The sequence below is a fragment of the Mesocricetus auratus genome, unplaced genomic scaffold (assembly GCF_017639785.1).
Source record: "Mesocricetus auratus isolate SY011 unplaced genomic scaffold, BCM_Maur_2.0 Super-Scaffold_100024, whole genome shotgun sequence".
NCBI lineage: Eukaryota > Metazoa > Chordata > Mammalia > Rodentia > Cricetidae > Mesocricetus > Mesocricetus auratus.
The window spans coordinates 6,696,347-6,713,868 of NW_024429205.1; the positions used below are offsets into that span (position 1 = coordinate 6,696,347).

At 50.5% G+C, this 17,522-nt stretch overlaps 1 protein-coding gene across 2 annotated transcripts in view; it reads left to right on the top strand.

The window, feature by feature from the left end:
* Positions 1-17,522, top strand: part of Grhl1 (grainyhead like transcription factor 1) — a 44,633-nt gene that overhangs the window by 10,857 nt on the left and 16,254 nt on the right. For both annotated transcript variants that reach the window (XM_005082006.4, XM_040730732.1), the window contains exons 6-8: positions 487-643; positions 1,058-1,169; positions 2,255-2,349. In XM_005082006.4, the coding sequence (XP_005082063.1) occupies positions 487-643; positions 1,058-1,169; positions 2,255-2,349 (364 nt within the window). The remainder of the gene's footprint in view (positions 1-486; positions 644-1,057; positions 1,170-2,254; positions 2,350-17,522) is intronic.

The window sequence follows — 17,522 nt, forward strand, 5'->3', positions numbered from 1 at the left end:
AAGCTACAAGAGAGTGCTGGCAGACAAGTGACCGGATGCTGTGCTCCGAGCCCATTTGCAACCTTTGCTCCATAGAGACCAGCTTGGCAGCAAGCCCAGGGAGGTTCCTGCCACCACCTGTTCAGTTCCTGATGTCATTTGTAGCCCAAGCATCCAAATGTCTAGTTGTTGACATTATGTCATAGAACTTGTAATTGATATTTGGTGGCCCACAATCTGAGAGTCTCTGGCCATCAAGCACTTGTGTTTAGGATCCTATTTATCAAGAAAAGGGGACAAGTGCTACTTCTTACATGGCACAGTCGGCTGGGGGTTTGCTGGTGCTCTTCTGTCTCAGTAACCTACATACACACACACACACACACACACACACACACACACACACACACACACACACACACACGCACACACACACACACACTCTGAGGTGTGTGCTGGAAGCTTCCAAAGACTGGCCCCCAAACCTGCTGCTTCTTTGTCCTGTAGGAACAACTTTGAGTATACCCTAGAAGCCTCAAAGTCACTTCGGCAGAAGCAAGGGGACAGCACTATGACATACCTGAACAAAGGCCAGTTCTACCCTGTCACCTTAAAGGAAGTAAGCAGCAACGAAGGGATCCACCACCCAATCAGCAAAGTTCGAGTAAGTTCTGTACCTGATTCCATTCTTCTCCTGAAAAGCTTCTGTCAGGTGACCATAGGCCCTAATTCTTCCAGATCCTTGTCACTGCATACAGGCCTGAAGGTGCCAGGGCTGATGGACTGTTTGCAAGGATTATTTTTACTTTCATTCCTGTGTCTCTGTGTCTGTGTGTGTGCTGGGGGGCATGGCTCCCTTGGAACTGGAGTTACAGGCTGTTGTAAGAGGCCAGATGTGGGTACTGGGAACAGAACTCTGGTCCCCTGGGAGAGCACCAAGTAGAGAGAGTGATCTCTGTACCCTCCCCCTGCCCCCCCCCAGAGTTGCTTTAAGCCTTAACTGTAAGATCTAACAACAAACGACTTTCCCTGGAACTGCTCACCCCCTTGTATCCTTAAGCTGCATTCTCGTTCCCAGAGCGTGATCATGGTGGTTTTTGCTGAGGACAAAAGCAGGGAAGACCAGCTACGACACTGGAAGTATTGGCACTCCCGGCAGCACACGGCCAAGCAGAGGTGCATCGACATCGGTGAGTGGCCAGGAGCCCACCTCCCTCTCGCAGGTTCGAGTGTCTGCCTGCCAGATCCAATTATTTTTGGCCATGATGACCTTCCTGCCGAAAGCGTTTGGATTTTGGTGCCAGCCACAGATGTGTTCCAGGCAGTGTCCTGTGCCTCCTGGAATCAGGGCTCCGTCCTCACTTCCTTCTCGGGGCCTGTGCCAGGCGTCGGTTTGCCATGTGACTAGAGCCAGGAACTTTATTAGCCAGCTAACAGGAGTATCTCACTTTGAGCCTCTATTTCTTATTCCTTCTCTGCTGGGGACGGAACCCGGAACTACACACATGCTAGCCATGTACCTGGGAGTTCTGTCATCATCTGCCCACAGGCGACCGTCCACCTGGGGCTTCCTCCCATCATCTACCCACAAGTGGCCATCCACCTGGGGCTCCTGTATCTTTACCTTGTGAAATTTTCTGGCTCTCTTTTCTGTAAGAACCAGAAGAGCTGAGTCTCTCTTTGTTAGGGCAAGGTCTTTCAATGTGGCTCAGTCTGATCTCAAACTCATTGCATATCCCAAGCTGTCCTTGAATTCACACCAAAATCTTCCTGCTTTGGCCTCCCAATTTCTGGGATTATAGGCAGTCCCTCCACACCCATCTTAGAAGAACTGAGGGTTTTTTTTGTTTGTTTGTTTGTTTTTTGTTTTTACGAGACAGGGTTTCTCTGTATTGTTTTGGGGGCTGTCGGTCCAGGCCTGCCTCTGCCTCCCGAGTGCTGGGATTAAAGACGTGCGCCACCACCGCCCGGCAAGAACTGAGTTCTAATCTTGGTTCCACATATCAATTTTGGGACCTTAAGACCATTGCTTAAACTTTTTGGGCTTAAACTTCCTGATTTTGACCCAATGATATGGAATTAGCTATATCTAAGCTTGCCTCTACTAAAAAGAAAAAAGAGTCCTGGGATTATTTTTGCCTCCTTTATTTTGTCAACACAACAAAATGCTGTTCAAATTGTTCAGAGGATAATGCAGCCAACTGAGTATTTCTTGGTCCGCTATGATCGCACTTCAGAACAGTTGTGACTTTTTCTCTTCTGTTGCTTCCTGTAGCCGACTACAAAGAAAGCTTCAATACCATCAGCAACATTGAAGAGATTGCTTATAACGCCATCTCCTTCACCTGGGACATCAACGATGAGGCAAAGGTATTTCATAACACCAGGGTGTGTCCCTTCCAGCTGTTAGAGGAGTGGGAGGAACCTCGCGATTTCACAGCTGATGTGTTCGGCAGTTCTACATTTTTCCCCTCCTGGATGTTATGAAACTGTCCCTTTCAGTTCCCACCCTCCTCCAAAGCAGCGTTTTATTTTCTTGCCATCCCTCAACGCTGGGACCAGTATGTGAAACCTCCAGGCTGGGCTGTCACCGGCCAGTGCCTCCTATGTCACCCCCAGGCCCACCCTGCTGTCCTCACGTGACTGCGCTTCCTCGTTTGCAGGGTAGCAGTCACACCCTGTCCTGCCCCCATTCACAGTGTTGTGAGGCCCAGCACAACACCACCCTCAGCCAGGTGGGGTTCCTGCAGAAGGGGCAAAGCCAAGTTACCCGAAGTGCCCATTCCCCACCATTACAGACCCAACCGTGGAAGCGTCTTCTGCCTATTCTACGGTGCGCAGTTGCCACGGAGTCAGAGGGTCACGTGGATGATTTTCTGGGGCCTCTCAGGGGTTCTTAGGGACAGGAAAGCATATTCTTAAGTTATAGCTCCCTCCCTTCCCGTGGCAGTCTCTCCATTCTCTTCCTTAAAATTATTAGACTTTTGCTGGGTGGTGGTGGTGGTGGTGGTGGTGGTGGTGGTGGTGGTGGTGGTGGTGGTGGTGGTGCACGCCTTTAATCCCAGCACTTGGGAGGCAGAGGCAGGCGGATCTCTGAGTTCAAGGCCAGCCTGCTCTACAGATCGAGTTCCAGGAGAGAGAAACCCTGTCTTGAGAAAAGCAAAACCAAAAAGTACAGAGTTCTGGCATCTAGTTACTTTAAAAATCAGAGCAAACCCCAGAAATTCTTGGACAGGTGTTGCGGCAAGATCCATTACAAGCCTTTGTTACGAGATTAGTAATGCTTTTCTTTCTTCCAGGGTTCCCATGCACAGTCTGATCAGCTTTCTGCCATTTTCCACCCTCTCCTCTTTTAAAATTCCTCTATTTATTCAGCAAGAATTCTAGTCTTTATTGAGATTGTGGCCCTTAAAAGCAAGCCTGAAACCCAGGCTTGATCCCCGGCATTTCATGCCTACTCCCCCTCAAAAAGAGAAAAAATTTTAAATTAATGGGATAAGATATTATATTAGAAGCTTAGGGTTGTTTACCAGGGCTTCAATTTCTTTTCTTAAAGTTGCTTTGGAAAGTAAAATAATGTGTTTGGGTGTGATGGCGCACGCCCTTACTTGCAGCACTCGGGAGGCAGAGACAGGTGGATCTCTGTGAGTTCCAAGCCAGCCTCTTGCACATAGTGAGTTCCAGGCCAGAGCTAGAACTACATAGTGAGAACCTGTGTCAAGGAAAAAAAGGAAGGAGAAAAAGAATGAAAAGAATTCAAATAATGAGGTTCTTGGTTCTCCTGTGCCCTGTACCATGGTGGTTCTATCTAAGGCAGAGGACTCCCTTCCACCCCACGAGACAGCCTGCAGGAAACTCTGGGGGCTGTGTCAGCTCTCCTGCCAGCCCAGACCACTCCCTCCAAATGTCAGCCAACTGCTTGGTCTTGAGCACTGGGTACTGGGTTAAGTTTTAGAGGGGTTTCTGAGGGAAACAAGCCCACCACTTCCTGTATGTTTGTCTCAGTTATTTTGAAATTTAAAACGGCAATAGACCTTAGTGCTTGGCTTCTAAGAAGCCAGGTAAGAGGAGCCAGCCATGCCCTCTGGGTGCTCCTGGCCTCAGGCCCCTGAGAAGCACTTCCTGCTTCACATTGGGAACCTGTGGAAGAGCAGCAAAGAAACCCTGTGCTGAATTCTCTGTTCCAATTTGTGTGTGACCTATGTCAGGCCCTAGATGGCAGATGAGGGGGGCGTTCTGTCTGTTTGTTTATTACACCTTTACTACCATTGAAAATGCAAAAGGCTGATGAGGTCGGTTCTGCCTCTGATGGGTGTGGCCGGCATTAATAAGCACTTGTCAGGGCCTCGGAGATCTGGGCTGGAAGGACCTGCAAATGGGCAGGACCTCTGTTTGCTTGATGCGTCACCCAAGGGTGGGAGTAAGGAAAGCTGAGAAAAGCAGGTGAGGACAGCCAGCTGTGTGCTGAAGACTGACAGGGCGCTGCACCAGGGAGAAGGGCTCCCTGAGGAGAGTCTCCAGCCCCCATAGCACGGAGGCAGAGCCGGCTCCCTCCTTACCCACTCCGAGTCTGCGTGCAGCCCTCTCCTACCCCTGGACATGGTGGCGCGCCATTTCTTAATGAGGCTGCTCCCTTTTGAAGCTGATAGCAGACATCGGTTTCACCGTGTGCTGGAATCCAGCAAGTCAGGCCTTTGCTCCCCCTAGCCAAGTCCATGCTTCTGTTTTCATACTTAACGTAATTACTGCCTCGAGGGAGCTAGAGTAACTAGGTGTGCGCGCAGAATCCTGTAGAGTTGGGGTGTTTTGTTTACTTACTTATGAAAGTATCTACCTTCTTAAATGGCTCCCTTTCTCGTTCTCACTTAGGCATGCTCATTTTTTTAAATTAATTCATTGTTGTCTTAATAGTGCTGAGGAGTAAACCCTGGGCTTCATGTTTGCTAGGCAAGTGCGCACCCAGAGCTGTACTGCAGCCCAGCCCAGCATATGTTAATTCCTGATTGTCTCCCACAAACGTCAGGTTGGTGGGAGATGTGTGGCATGCCTTTGCTCTGACTTCCAGTGGCAGCATACACTGCCTGGCATGCCAGCATGAGTAAATCCACATCTCTGGTCCAGTATCTGTCTCTGAGCCCTACCTGTTTGTGGGCTTCTGCCTCTTCATTTGATGCCACGGTTTTGAGAACAAGCAAAGGTAAATCATGAATGTGCTTCTTGGGAAAACACGGCTCCAGCCTGGGCTCAGCTCACAGGGTGCCTGTGCACACACGACTCAAGGGTGTAAGCTGGAACCTGCTGGTGCCATGGAAACATTAAGGGAAAAGCCGTTTGTTTTTAAAGCACAGGTAGGAAGGGAAGTTGCTTTGAAAGCTAGGAATGTCTGGGCATGGTGGTACATGCCTTTTACCCCAGCACTCAGGAGGCCGAGACAGGCAACCTTCTGAGTTTGAAGCCAGACAGGTTTACATAGCGAGTCCCAGGCCAGCCAGGACTGCATAGTGAAAGACATTCGTTGGCAGCTGGATGCCTTTCTAAAGACTTAGACGTCTATGGACAGGTTACAGTTCAGTCATTGACCTTCCTGTGGGCAGCAGCTCCGATTCTTCTCAACACTGGGTAGCCACGCTGGGCTACTGGCCATCGTTCAGCAGGAAGCGGCAACATCTGCATTTGGACCTTCACAGATGACAAGGAGCTGGAGTGTAGGTTTGTAGGGAGAGACATGCGGGCCCTCTCACCCAGAGAAGACGGGATGTGAGGGGCAGGCATACACAAAGTGGGCGTGCACTCGACCGTATGGACGTTTCCCTTGTGCCTGCAGGCCCCCCCTTCAGGAGCCAGACTTCACCCAGCTAGGGGCTGACCCTACTAGCAAGGCTAGCTGCAAACTCCTAACTCCAGGTCTGGGGTTCCGGACTGTACCACATAGGTCATGTGTTAAATGGACTTTTGGGGAGTAGCCTAAGACCTTAAGTATAGCATCACCACGTTGAGGGGGAAATGTGTGCGTTATTTTACACGTCAAGTTTGGAGACAGAAGTTTCAGTCAAGGTCTCTGTTCTGCAATAGTTCCAGCAAGAGGAAAGAACTGTGGGTCTGGTGGAGCTCCTGACCTAGAGTCTGCTCTTATCTGGCTTGGATCATAAACCTTGAGTATTTATGGCAGGACTGAGATTGGTTAGCGATAGGAAGGGAGAATCCTAGAGATCTAAAGTAAGTAGTGGGAAGAAGAGAGAGGGAGAACCAAGTCCTCTGTGTCGCTGTCACTCAGGCTGTGCTGGCCCTCGCCATACTCACACTCCTCCCAGCACCATGCAGCGGTGCTTAGACCTCCCAGGGTCATGTTTCGGCGTGGTGAAACCAGGCACCCGAGGAGCAAGGCTAGACCCGGAAGTGGACAGCAATCGCTCTGGGCTGGATGTTATTATTTGAAGCTGCTGTTACTGGTGGGACAGACAGCATGGCGAACTCACTAATAGAAATTACTCTAGAGAACACTTTCTCTGCCGAGAAATAAGTTTGCATCGGATGACAGTCAGCTGCAGAGGAGAGGAAATTATAAATCGGAAAGCAACTGGTCCTGGACGGCAGCGCCAAGGAAGGTCATCTATCGGCAGCCCGGGAGGGGAGGACAGCCAGCTAGGGGAAGATGGCAGCAGCACGCCTCGAGATCTCTTTGTTGTCTGCTATAGATGTGGTCTTCGTGAGTATTAAATACACTACTTAAGCACGCGATGGACCCCGGGGACACACAATTGCTAACCAGGAAGTTTCTCTAGGGCCGATCTAAATGGTCAGCCTTCAAGGTAGACTGTGTTGTGGCTGCATTCACATGTCCCACTCAGAAACTACCAGCGCCAAAGAGCTCCCACCCAGGCGTGGGCCAGGCCCTGGGGTGGGTTGCTTAGAGCCTGGTGAGCCTTCAGAGGCCTGAGGCTGCCTGGCTGTGGGTCTGTTTGCACCACCCTGCTGCAAAGGCCTTGACGCTCTTTGTGACTTGCAGTCGGATCTCTCTAGAAGGAAGGTGGCTAATTAGTCTCAGTGTGTGACCAGGCTGCTTGATGACCAATGGGAAGGCAACTTTCCATGCTGTGACCCATCTATGGGTGTGACAGATCAGTTGCAACACACTTTTCATCTCTTTCCAGTTAGCTTCCTTCCATTTCTTGCCTTGCAGGGCCTAGGCTGAGGGCATGGACAGGGCATGGGCAAGGACAGTCAGAGGCACAGTGTCCTGTGGGGTCAGAGTGTAAGCTTCCGCTGACCACTGGCTGTAGCATGGAAGCTCTGCGAAGGTACTCACGGGGCTCTAGAAGGTTGTTCCGGATCACAAGTGTTCTGTCATGGAAAGGCTCCTGTTACAAAATAAAGAGGATTAAGACTGTTTGACGCCTACCTTGAGCTTTACCGTGAGGGTTCTTGTGTTTAGGTGGAGTGACATCTTTCCTTTTGTTTCTTGGTCAAGGCAAGAGCTAGTGGAGTTCCTGGGGCGGGACCATCAAGGCTGGAGGCTGTAAAAGGGGTGTGGCCACTCTGGTAACTTGAACTTGGGATGTTTTGTGTGTCCTTGTGGGGTGCACAGCTTCTGAGTTTAATGACAGTTTGTTGTTTTGTCTAAGCATAATGTTTGGAATTCATTGTGAGAGTGTTTTTTTTTATGTGTTTGGACTGAACACATTGCTTACATTTGAAGGGATTCCATTCTAGTGAAGCGTCCATCGGTGATATTAAAATAAGGCGGTGCCATGTTTGGCTGCATTAAGCTGGGACAGGTTTGGTTTGTTTCACAACTTTAAATTTCCAGTGCGAAGGGGAGGGCAGGAGGGAAGAAAGAAATGAGTCACATATGATGCTTGTAATTGTAATTAACCACTGGGCAGGGGACTTAAAGCTGAAGTGGGTATGTACTTGTTGGGCCGCCTAAGTGGGGACACCATCAGGAAACACTGTTACTTTTAAAAGAAAGGCCATGGCCAGTGAGGTGACTTAGCTGGCAGGTTGCCTGCTGCAGAGCCCAGCAGTCGGAGATCAACCCCCAGATCCCCTCGGTGGAAGGAGAAACCCCCCCAGCTTCCTTTGACCTCCACAGCTCCACACACATATACTAGATAATAAATATTCTTAAAGTTACACAAAGAAGTGAGTGTCAGAGCCTAGGCAGACCATGGGTTTTCTGCAGACAGACACCTCCCGCCTCCAGGGACACTCAAGGTAGCCAGCCACCTGCTTAGCATCCACTTGATCACAAAGATTTTCTCTTGCTCAGTTTAAAACATCTGTTTAGGGTTGAGGAGGTGACTCATGTGTGAATTGAAGCACCCATGGCAAAAGCCTTGTGTGACTGTGCACATCTGTACCACATCTGTACCACTGTTGTGGACGGACATATCTGTACCACATCTGTACCACTGGTGTGGACGGACAGGGTTTCTAGGGTTTGTTGCTTGCTGGGCTAGCTCCAGGTTCCGAGACAAACCCTGTCTCGAGGGACTAAGACAGAGTGTTTGTTGACAGCAGAAATAGTTCACCCTCCTCTGGCCTCTGGGTGCACACACCAGCACACTCATTCAAGTGAAAATTTTAGGAACACGTCCACCAAAGAGAGAGTGGCATGTCTTCACCGAGCAAGGTGCCTAAGCGTTGGTCTGTGTTAAGAATACCTAGATCACTTCAGTGAGGCGGCTGTCCTGGTACCATGGCAAGGCTGATCTCTCCTTGGGTGTCTTTCTTTAAAGCTAGGGCTTTGGGGCTTTGCTGTCATGTTAGTTGTCTCAGTGCGTGTGCCCTCTGCAGTGTCCAAGCAAAAGGTTCCGTCTAGTTGTGAACTGAAACACTCCGAGCCATGGCGGGCCTTTAGAACCACGGTAACAATATGAGCATTTTATTCAGCATGCGCCTGGGGGCGAGGGCCGGCTGAAGGTGTCTCTGACTGCCGCGGAGACTCTTGGCACCTGAAGAAAGCCTCGGTTTGGTAGTGAAACCTTTATCCTGTGGAACGAGTTTCGGGCACCCCTGTCTATTTAGACACCATTTGTGCTGTTGCTTGAGTTATGTGTTTTCTTTTTTCAGGGGAGGTGGAGCGAATTTTTATCCTTCCTCCCCTCTGCCACCCTTGGGAGACAATGAGCTCTTGTGTAGAGACTTCTCATTTGACAGCTTGTCAACCTAACCTGCCATCTCGTGTTTCTTCCTGGAAATCCCACCTGTGGCTTTCTCTGTCCTTTCAATCAAGTTTATGTTTTGTCTTGTTTTTTTTTTTCTTTAGATTTGCTACTTTTAAACCAAAGCAGAACAGCTGTGGCTCTGGCCTGATGGCACCTTGGAGTCAGGGGTTTTTACAAGTGGCAGTGTTTCCCACAGGTCCCCTGGCCTCTCCGCCTTAATCCACAGACTCCCATCGTTAGCCCATTTCCTTTAATCTAGAACGTTTGGTTGGCAGTCAGCTCGCCTGGGAGTCCCCTCTGAGCCGTGGGCTCGCTCACCTGTCCTGCCTCTGCTGTGGGGATGGAATGTGGTCTGTTTGCCTTGAGTCACGCCCCCCCATGCAGTTCTGCATATTTCAGAGCAGCACACGGTCTGCTTATTTGGGACAGCAAGTGCCAAATGGCTGCATCTGCCAAGTGTCCTTAGGTTCAACGGGTCTCGCATATGGCACACAACAGAGGAAAGGGGAGCGGGCTGGTCCCTCCAAACGTTTCCCCCTCCATGCCTCCCTCTCTTTTATCTCAGTGACTTTTCCCCTGGCTCTCTGCGCGGCACAGAAACCGAGACACTGTGTGGGCGGTGTGGGAAGCGGGCTGTGGCAACAGCCTTGCTGACTCTGGAGCTTGTTTCCCCTTCAGGGAACGCCCCTCCTGGCCGTGGGAAGACTGCGAGTCAGTACTTTTTCCCCTCCCACGCCCCTGCCCGCCCCACCCCTTCCTGCCCATTCGTCTCTTTTCTTTTGATGGTCATTTGATAGTCTGAGAAGCAACCCAAGAGTTTCAGCTGCTGTGCCCTCGAAGCCGTCGGAGCAGCTCAGCAGTTCGTGGTGCAGTAGCCTTGTAGTTGTAGTTGTGGTGTAGTTAGGACAGTGCGGTCGCCTCCCATCGGAGCAGGGAGCAGGTGTGACGCACTCCAGATTATCGGTGGCATCAGTAGTGGAACCGGCGCTGCCGAGTGGGTGACTCAGTCTCGATACCGCCTCAGCGCCACACACTCATTAACTGCACGTGGACTGGGCGGCCAGGGAGTGGAGGAGGCAGCGAGCTTCGAGGGAGGCGGGGTTTGTTTGTTTGTTTGTTCCGGGGGGAGGGGGCTTGTGCGCCCAGTAAATGTTCCCCGTTATTTAGACCTTGGCCAAGAACTGGGTCATGATTTTATAGTTTAAAATCTTGCCTACCCTATCAGCTTGGATCCAGGTTCTTAACCTCATTAAAATGTACTAGAAAAATGGTGATTTTACTCTCTTTAAGTAGTTCTATTGGGAATGAGGGAGAAATGTTACATTTTCACTTCAGCTGTCCACCAGTTTCTCCCTGTGAAGAGCTACTTAGATCTTTATAATAATTCAGATAATTAAATTTAAACTTACCCTACAGTTTCTACTTCCTTTCAGAAGATAGATTACATTCTGGAAAGGACTTTATATATTCTCTGTATTTGACTAAGTTGAATTTTGATTGATATTTAAGAGAGAGAGATTCCCAGAGGCCACTGGGACTGTATCCAAGATGGCTATCTCTGTGTCTCCTAGAGCCATGTGGCCATCAGCTAAGTCCTGTGACTTACTTGCAACAAGTAGGAAGCTTGGCAGAGAGTAGCTGTTTGGTTTGAAACGCAGAGACCTTTAACTCCATGCCTCATGATCAAGGTGACCTTTGGCCCCATATTCTGTCCGGGCATCCACTGGCCCACTCCTCTGGGTTTCCATTGGCGCCTCCCCGTGAGTGCCCGCCAGGTCAGGCATTGGCTCTGGAGTCCTGAGAGCTGCCATCCATTTTCCCCGTCCCTTTCAATACTCTGTAACCCTGAACCTCACAACTTGGCCCTGTCTGTCTCTAGTGGAAGACTGTGAGAGCCAGAGACCGTGGGTAGGGAAAAGGGTGGTCGTAGGGGATCAGTGCATGTGGAAAGTGTCAAACTGTCCTCAGTTACCGTGGTAACCTTACCAAAGCATCTTCCCCAGTTGAGCCCGCCTCCTTTTTCCTTTGCCCTCTGTCAGAGCTTCTCTGGTGTATATGGGGCAGTGTCTTAATGTACAGGGGACAAGTAAACGAGGCCTTTCCCGCAAGTCAATCTACAGTGTAAGAGCGAATGCCATTGGCTCACCCTTGAACTTTTCTGGATGCGTATGACTGTTTCTAACCCTTCCACAGAGTGCTACACAGAACCAGTGCTTTGCTAATGGGGCAGAAAAACTGGCTTGAGAGGCCACATTGCGAAAAGCTGGCTTCCATAACTGATCAGCCAGCCAGCCAATCACCTGTGCAGCTCTAGGAGTGGACAGGCATGATTGGAGCAGGCAGCCTGGCCTGAGGCATCCTCCAGACTATGATGCTCATGGCTAGTAAAGCCAAAACCGCTCTTGGGTCTGTTTCCTCAGCAAGGCAAGCGCCATGTTCCTAGGAGTTCCGGGGAAGATGCATTTTCAGCCAGGGATTCATGGGCTGCTGAATGGTTTGGAGTGTTCTCTCTGCCCATCTGAGCAGCTGCTGTGAGTTTAGGTGGGAAAGAGGCAGAGCAGCGGGTCTGAAGAGGGAGCTGACGTATGAGGACCCGGCATGGCGGGGGAGGGAGGAACAGTGGTGGACTTGTGTTGTGCAAATCCAAGGTCACACAGGAGAGCTTTCTCCTTACCCCGCCTGGAACTGCGCTGTGCCGTGCAGGTGGTGGGGTCACATATGTCATCTGTGCTGCCATGAAACACCATGACCAAAAGCAATGTGGGAGGCTTTATTTGGCTTACACTCCTGCATCGCAGCCCATCCCTCAAGAAGTCAGGACGGAACCTGGAGCAGTGGCTGACGCACAGACTGTGGAGGGTGTGGCTTACTAGTTGCTCCCCATGGCTTGCTCAGCCTGCTTCCTTATAGAACCCAGGGGTGACGCCCCACCATGGGCTGAGCTCTTCCCCACTGATCACTAGTGGGAAAGATGCCTATATCCAGTTGTATGGAGGCATTTTCTCAGTTGAGGTTCCCTCCTTACAGATGACTCTCACTTGTGTCAACTTGACATAAAACCAGCCAGCATAAGTACCAAGTAAAAGCCTGGGCTGGAAAGACGATGCACTGGGTGACAGAATACAGGTTCTGTTGCTGTGGAAACCACCATGAGCAATCGCAGTGTGGGGAAGAGAGGGTTCGTTTCACCTGTGGGTTACAGCCTGTCATTGAGAGACAGCAGCACAGGACCCTGCAGGCAGGAACTCAAGCAGAGACCATGGGGGAGCGGTGGCTCCTGGCTTCGTCCCCTGGCGTGCCCGCCTACCTTTCTTACACACCTCAGGCCCACAGTGGGCTAGGCCTGTGTGATGGTTTGAAGTAAACAGCCCCCAGAGAGAAGTGGTATCATTAGGAGGTGTGGCCTCAAAGGGTCTGCAATCCAGGATGCTGAGACGCAACCCAAGAGAGAGCCCGAGTGAGCCCCTCCTCTTCCTCATAAGGGTCCAGTGCACACCAAAGCTACGATCTAAGGCCGTTACCTCAAGTCTCTGGGAGGAACAAGATGCCGCTGTACTTCAGGCATGCTCACAGGCCTCCCTGGTGGAGGCCATTCCTTACGGAGGTTTTCCTCCCAGTGTGTCTAGTTTGGTCTCACCAACACAGTGGGTTACGCATTTGCTGTGCAAGTGTGAAGGCCCGTGTTCCACCTCCAGAGCCCGTGTGAAAGGTGAGTGCCATCACACCCGGAAGAGGCAGCTCTTTATAGCATGAAGTTTAAACAGCCTGGACAGACAGCGGTATCCCGGGAGTCACTGTTCTTCCTCTGGCCCATATCCCTGCCTGCCTCAAATCTTCACTTCCACGTGGCACACGTGGTGTCTGCGGGCACCTCCCAGGTCTGGACCCTGGGCTTGCTCTCACAGTCCCTTCTGCCCATGTCACTGAAGAACCTGTTCTGGCACACAGTGTTTTACTAGTTCTCCTTCTGCTTGAGAATTGGGCCCCTTGAATGAAATCTTCATGTCTTAAGAAAGAAAACCAATCCAAATTGTCAAAGCGGGATTCCTGTTGAGTGAGTCACGCTGTGGCGACTTCCTCACTACAATATATTGTTTGCGCACGCTGCATCGTGAAAGCCATAAGACATTGTTTTTGCCCCCACAGCAGGAACTTACAGCAGCATGCAGCGTTCTACCTAAATCTCTCAGTGGGGGAAAAACAAACAAACGATGCCAGTCAGTCAGTGGTCATACTCCTTGTACTTGCACAGAAACACAGAGTGGCTGTCACCACCATCACTGTAGTTCTTCAAGACCAGCCTCTTTGTTTGTTATTCGTGGGAAACACCACATTGATCGATACTGTCATTCAGGATCTGGCTCGGCTCCTTGGAAGTTTTGTAGCTTTTGGCTGATGGAGTCCAGGTGTCTTGTTTTCTGAAGGCAGGGGCCTGGTGCTGGGCAAGCGCTCCACCTCTGAGCAGTGTCTGGCCTAGAATTCCGGGTGTTTTGTGGATGTGCATCCTGTTCCATGAGTTAAGTGTGTGGTTCAGAGTTCCTGAGTTTCTCCCTACAGATGAAATGCCCTTGTCAGCTACGTGCTGGCCTAGTCTCTCCACAGTCTGTGGGCTTTGCTGGAGCTACGTGCTGGCCTAGTCTCTCCACAGTCTGTGGGCTTTGCTGGAACTACGTGCTGGCCTAGTCTCTCCACAGTCTGTGGGCTCTGCTGGAACTACGTGCTGGCCTAGTCTCTCCACAGTCTGTGGGCTCTGCTGGAACTACGTGCTGGCCTAGTCTCTCCACAGTCTGTGGGCTCTGCTGGAGCTACGTGCTGGCCTAGTCTCTCCACAGTCTATGGGCTTTGCTGGAACTACGTGCTGGCCTAGTCTCTCCACAGTCTATGGGCTTTGCTGGAACTACGTGCTGGCCTAGTCTCTCCACAGTCTATGGGCTTTGCTGGAACTACGTGCTGGCCTAGTCTCTCCACAGTCTGTGCTCTGCTGGAACTGTGCTCAGATCTCAGTTAGGAAGAAAAAGGAAAAAAGGCCCCTAGAGGACTGGACGAGGCAGAGGCTCCTATCCATATTTTTAGTCTGCTTTGCCCACCGGGAGATGGCTCCTGGGTGGTCACTTTGAGTGCGTGTCCTGCCTCCTTGTGTCTTTCTTTGCTCCTCTCTTCCTTGGAGGGGGGACATGGGAGGAGTAGCCAACTGTGTGAACGGAATCAAGGAGCTGCCATGGCACTTGTGGAGAATCCTGCACAGCAGTTAGGGGTATGGGAGAGCATGGATGAAACCCCTGCGGGTCAGTCCTCTGCTAGCTAATGTACACACCTCACTCCCAAGCTACATTTGCAAACCAAATGGAAATCTTTTTAACTATCTGAGTGTGTGAATTCTCGACCAGGAATGAGGAACTGTCCTAGAAAAGGGGGCTGGACGGTTACAAAGAATCTTGCAGAACATATTTGGCCTGTTCAGTCCTTGGTTTTTGTGGTTAGGGGTTTGTTTTTTGTTTGTTTTTAGCTTTTTATTTCCCTAATAATCATTTTGGGTGGGAACTTAAGTTGTAATCTTTTGAGATTAATGTTGATTGGTTAAATAACATCATACTTTCCTTCAAAATAAGCAACAAGGAAGTGAAGAAACAAAAGTCAGCGTTGAGGGCTCCTTCCACAGTAGAGACCTCCCCAGCCAGCACTCTGAAGAAGGGAACTCGTGTGCCAGCTTCCCTGTAGACTCTAGCTGTAAAATTGGAAGTGGTGCAGCGTGTGTGTGTGCTTGTGTCTGCATGCTCATCTGCATCCACCCGTGTTTCACGGAGGAGAAGTAGGGTGTGTCACTCTGACTCTGATGGCTTCTGGAAGAAACTTTGAGTTTGTCCTGTGATGCTATCAGCAGGATTCGGCTGCTGGGAAGAATGATTGGAATGCTTATTTTATAAGACTGGATTGCCTTATCCATTCTTATTCATTCGGGATGTGGAATGGATTGATCTTTAAATTACTTTATGTGTTTGGGTGTCTTGCTACTTCCCTAATCCCTCTGAGTGTAGCTAGTGAGACAGTGTGCTTCTAGGAACCCAGTGAAGCACCATCAAGCCCAGGCTGGACAACTTGTAGGAGATGAACACTCCATCTCTGTTTCCAGGCAGTGGTGACACACGCCCTTAGTCCCAGCACTGGGGAGACAGAGGCAGGCAGATGTCTGAGTTCATGACCAGCCTGGTCTGCAGAGTGAGTTCCAGGACAGCCAGGGCTACACAGAGAAACCAAGAAAATAATAATAATTAAAGCATATACATTAAATATGAGCATACCCCAGGTGTCAGGAGTAGAGGTGACTATGGTGTGATCTCAAGGGGTCCCCTATATGCAGTTCAGAGTCTCAACTGGAATCTCAGCCTGGGCTCCCCCATTCTTACAGAGGTGTTAATTCTGAGAAAAGTTCTTATTAACTGAGTAGCTAAGGGTTGTGCTATGGCCTTGTTGAATAGCAAGATCTGTGGGTAGTGAGTCTCTGTAAGACACTTTGAATTAAAGCATGTACTGGGGCGGGTTTCATAACCCCAGGGTTTTGGAGCTGAAGGAGACCGTAGGTGCACTGTAGTATGTCAGTGTGTAGGAGACTAGTCCCTTCACAGGGTGGTGTGATCCTGGTTGATCACATGATTGCCCGGGAACACCAGAGGGTAGTTCTGGTGTCAGACCCACCCAAGCAGGGGCGTTCCAAATCCTCAGCCACGTGACCTGTCCCAGGGGGCAGGTGAGGGATTCCAGCATGGCTGTGGTGTAAAGTGGTGTTTGAGAGACTCCTGGGGAGGAGGGAGGCCGCAGGAGATCTATGTGCCTACCGTGTTCCCAGGCTAGATTGAATGAAGGTGTGTGGCACCTGTAAAGTAACAGTGTTTACAGAGAGTAGACCGGTGAATGTATTTTCATTTGCGTGTGTCCGTGTGTGTACACATGTATGCGGAAGCCAGAGGTTGATAGTGGGTGCCTCCCCGGTCACTTACAGTTTGAGACAATCTCTCACTGAATCTGGAGCTCGCCAGCTCTCTAGACTGGCCGAGGCCGGGCAGACCCCAGCTCTCCTCCTGTTTCTCTCTCCTCAGCACTGGGTTTATAGCATGTGCTGCCATGCCCAGATTTTAGGTGTGTGCTGGGGGCCCAAACACGGGTCTTTGTGGCCCCAGACTCAATCATTTTATCTGCAGTAATGACAGTAAGGCTTGGGGCCCATCCTCCTCATCCGCTGTGGACAGAACACACAAGGATCTGGAGTTGGAAGTGACCTGGAGATCCTCTGCCTTGGCTGGCCAAGTGACAGCAGGGTCCAGGGTTACAGCGCTAGTTAGGGACAGAGTGGGGCCAAACTTGCTTTGAATTCCAGATCAAACCCTCCTCTGGTGAGCACCTCACTCCCTCTTGTCCCCAGCAAAAACAAGGGGGTGGGGGTGTTGTGGGTTTTTGCTGGCCTTTGGTGAATGCCTAAACCATCGTGGGTATCACTTGGTTTGGCCCAGGATGCCCGTGATGACCTGACATAGTCTTCCATGATGCTACTGGGTGAGAAATGAGCCGTAGTAAGTGCTGTGCTGTTCTCTCTGAGGGCTTCAGGCCACTGCCCTTCATACAGTGTGTATCTGTCTCCCACGCTGGCCCACCGGCTGGTGTGTGATGTTGAACCCGGTCAAGGAGTAAGGATGGCTCAGCCCTTTTGATAGCCTCTGGAGTCTTCTGAGTTGAAAGGGATTTTCATATATAGGAAGCAGATGATCCTGAGTAAGATCATGGAAGCAAGAACCCTGAGGCAGGGCTTCCTGGAGGCTCTGCATTCAGGCTGGTCCTGGGCCCTGGCTGCTGGGAACAGAGGCTTGAAGCTGGGAAGCAAGGGTGGCGGGTTTGGGTTGCACTACTGTGAAATCCTCTTGTCATGGGAATGGCCCTGTGGGTCAGAGGCTTCCTGGATTTGGGGAGCCACTTTTAAGTTAGGAATTGTGCCACATGGTTCAGGGTGACAGAAGATTAGATTTTAACATTTGGCTGGAAGTTGAAATGTACAGTGAGTTAGTAACTTTCATTGTTTTCAAAGACTGCCTTCTTTTTTTCACCCTTTTTAAATTTTATTTTTCCTTTTCAGGTTTCTTTTCTCTCACATTTATTTCTGTATCACAGCATGCATGTGGAGGTCAGAGGTCAGGGTTCAGGGAGCCAATTCTCCCCTTTCACCGTGTGGATTCTGAGCATTGACTCCAGGTCGGCAGGCCCGTGGCAGGGACCTTTCTTTACCTGCTGGCTCTCACCGATCCTGGTTCCACGACTGTGTCCTATCCCTCGATTACGTATTTTTGCATTCATGATATTCTTGTAGATATTTTAGATGTGCAGGAGAAG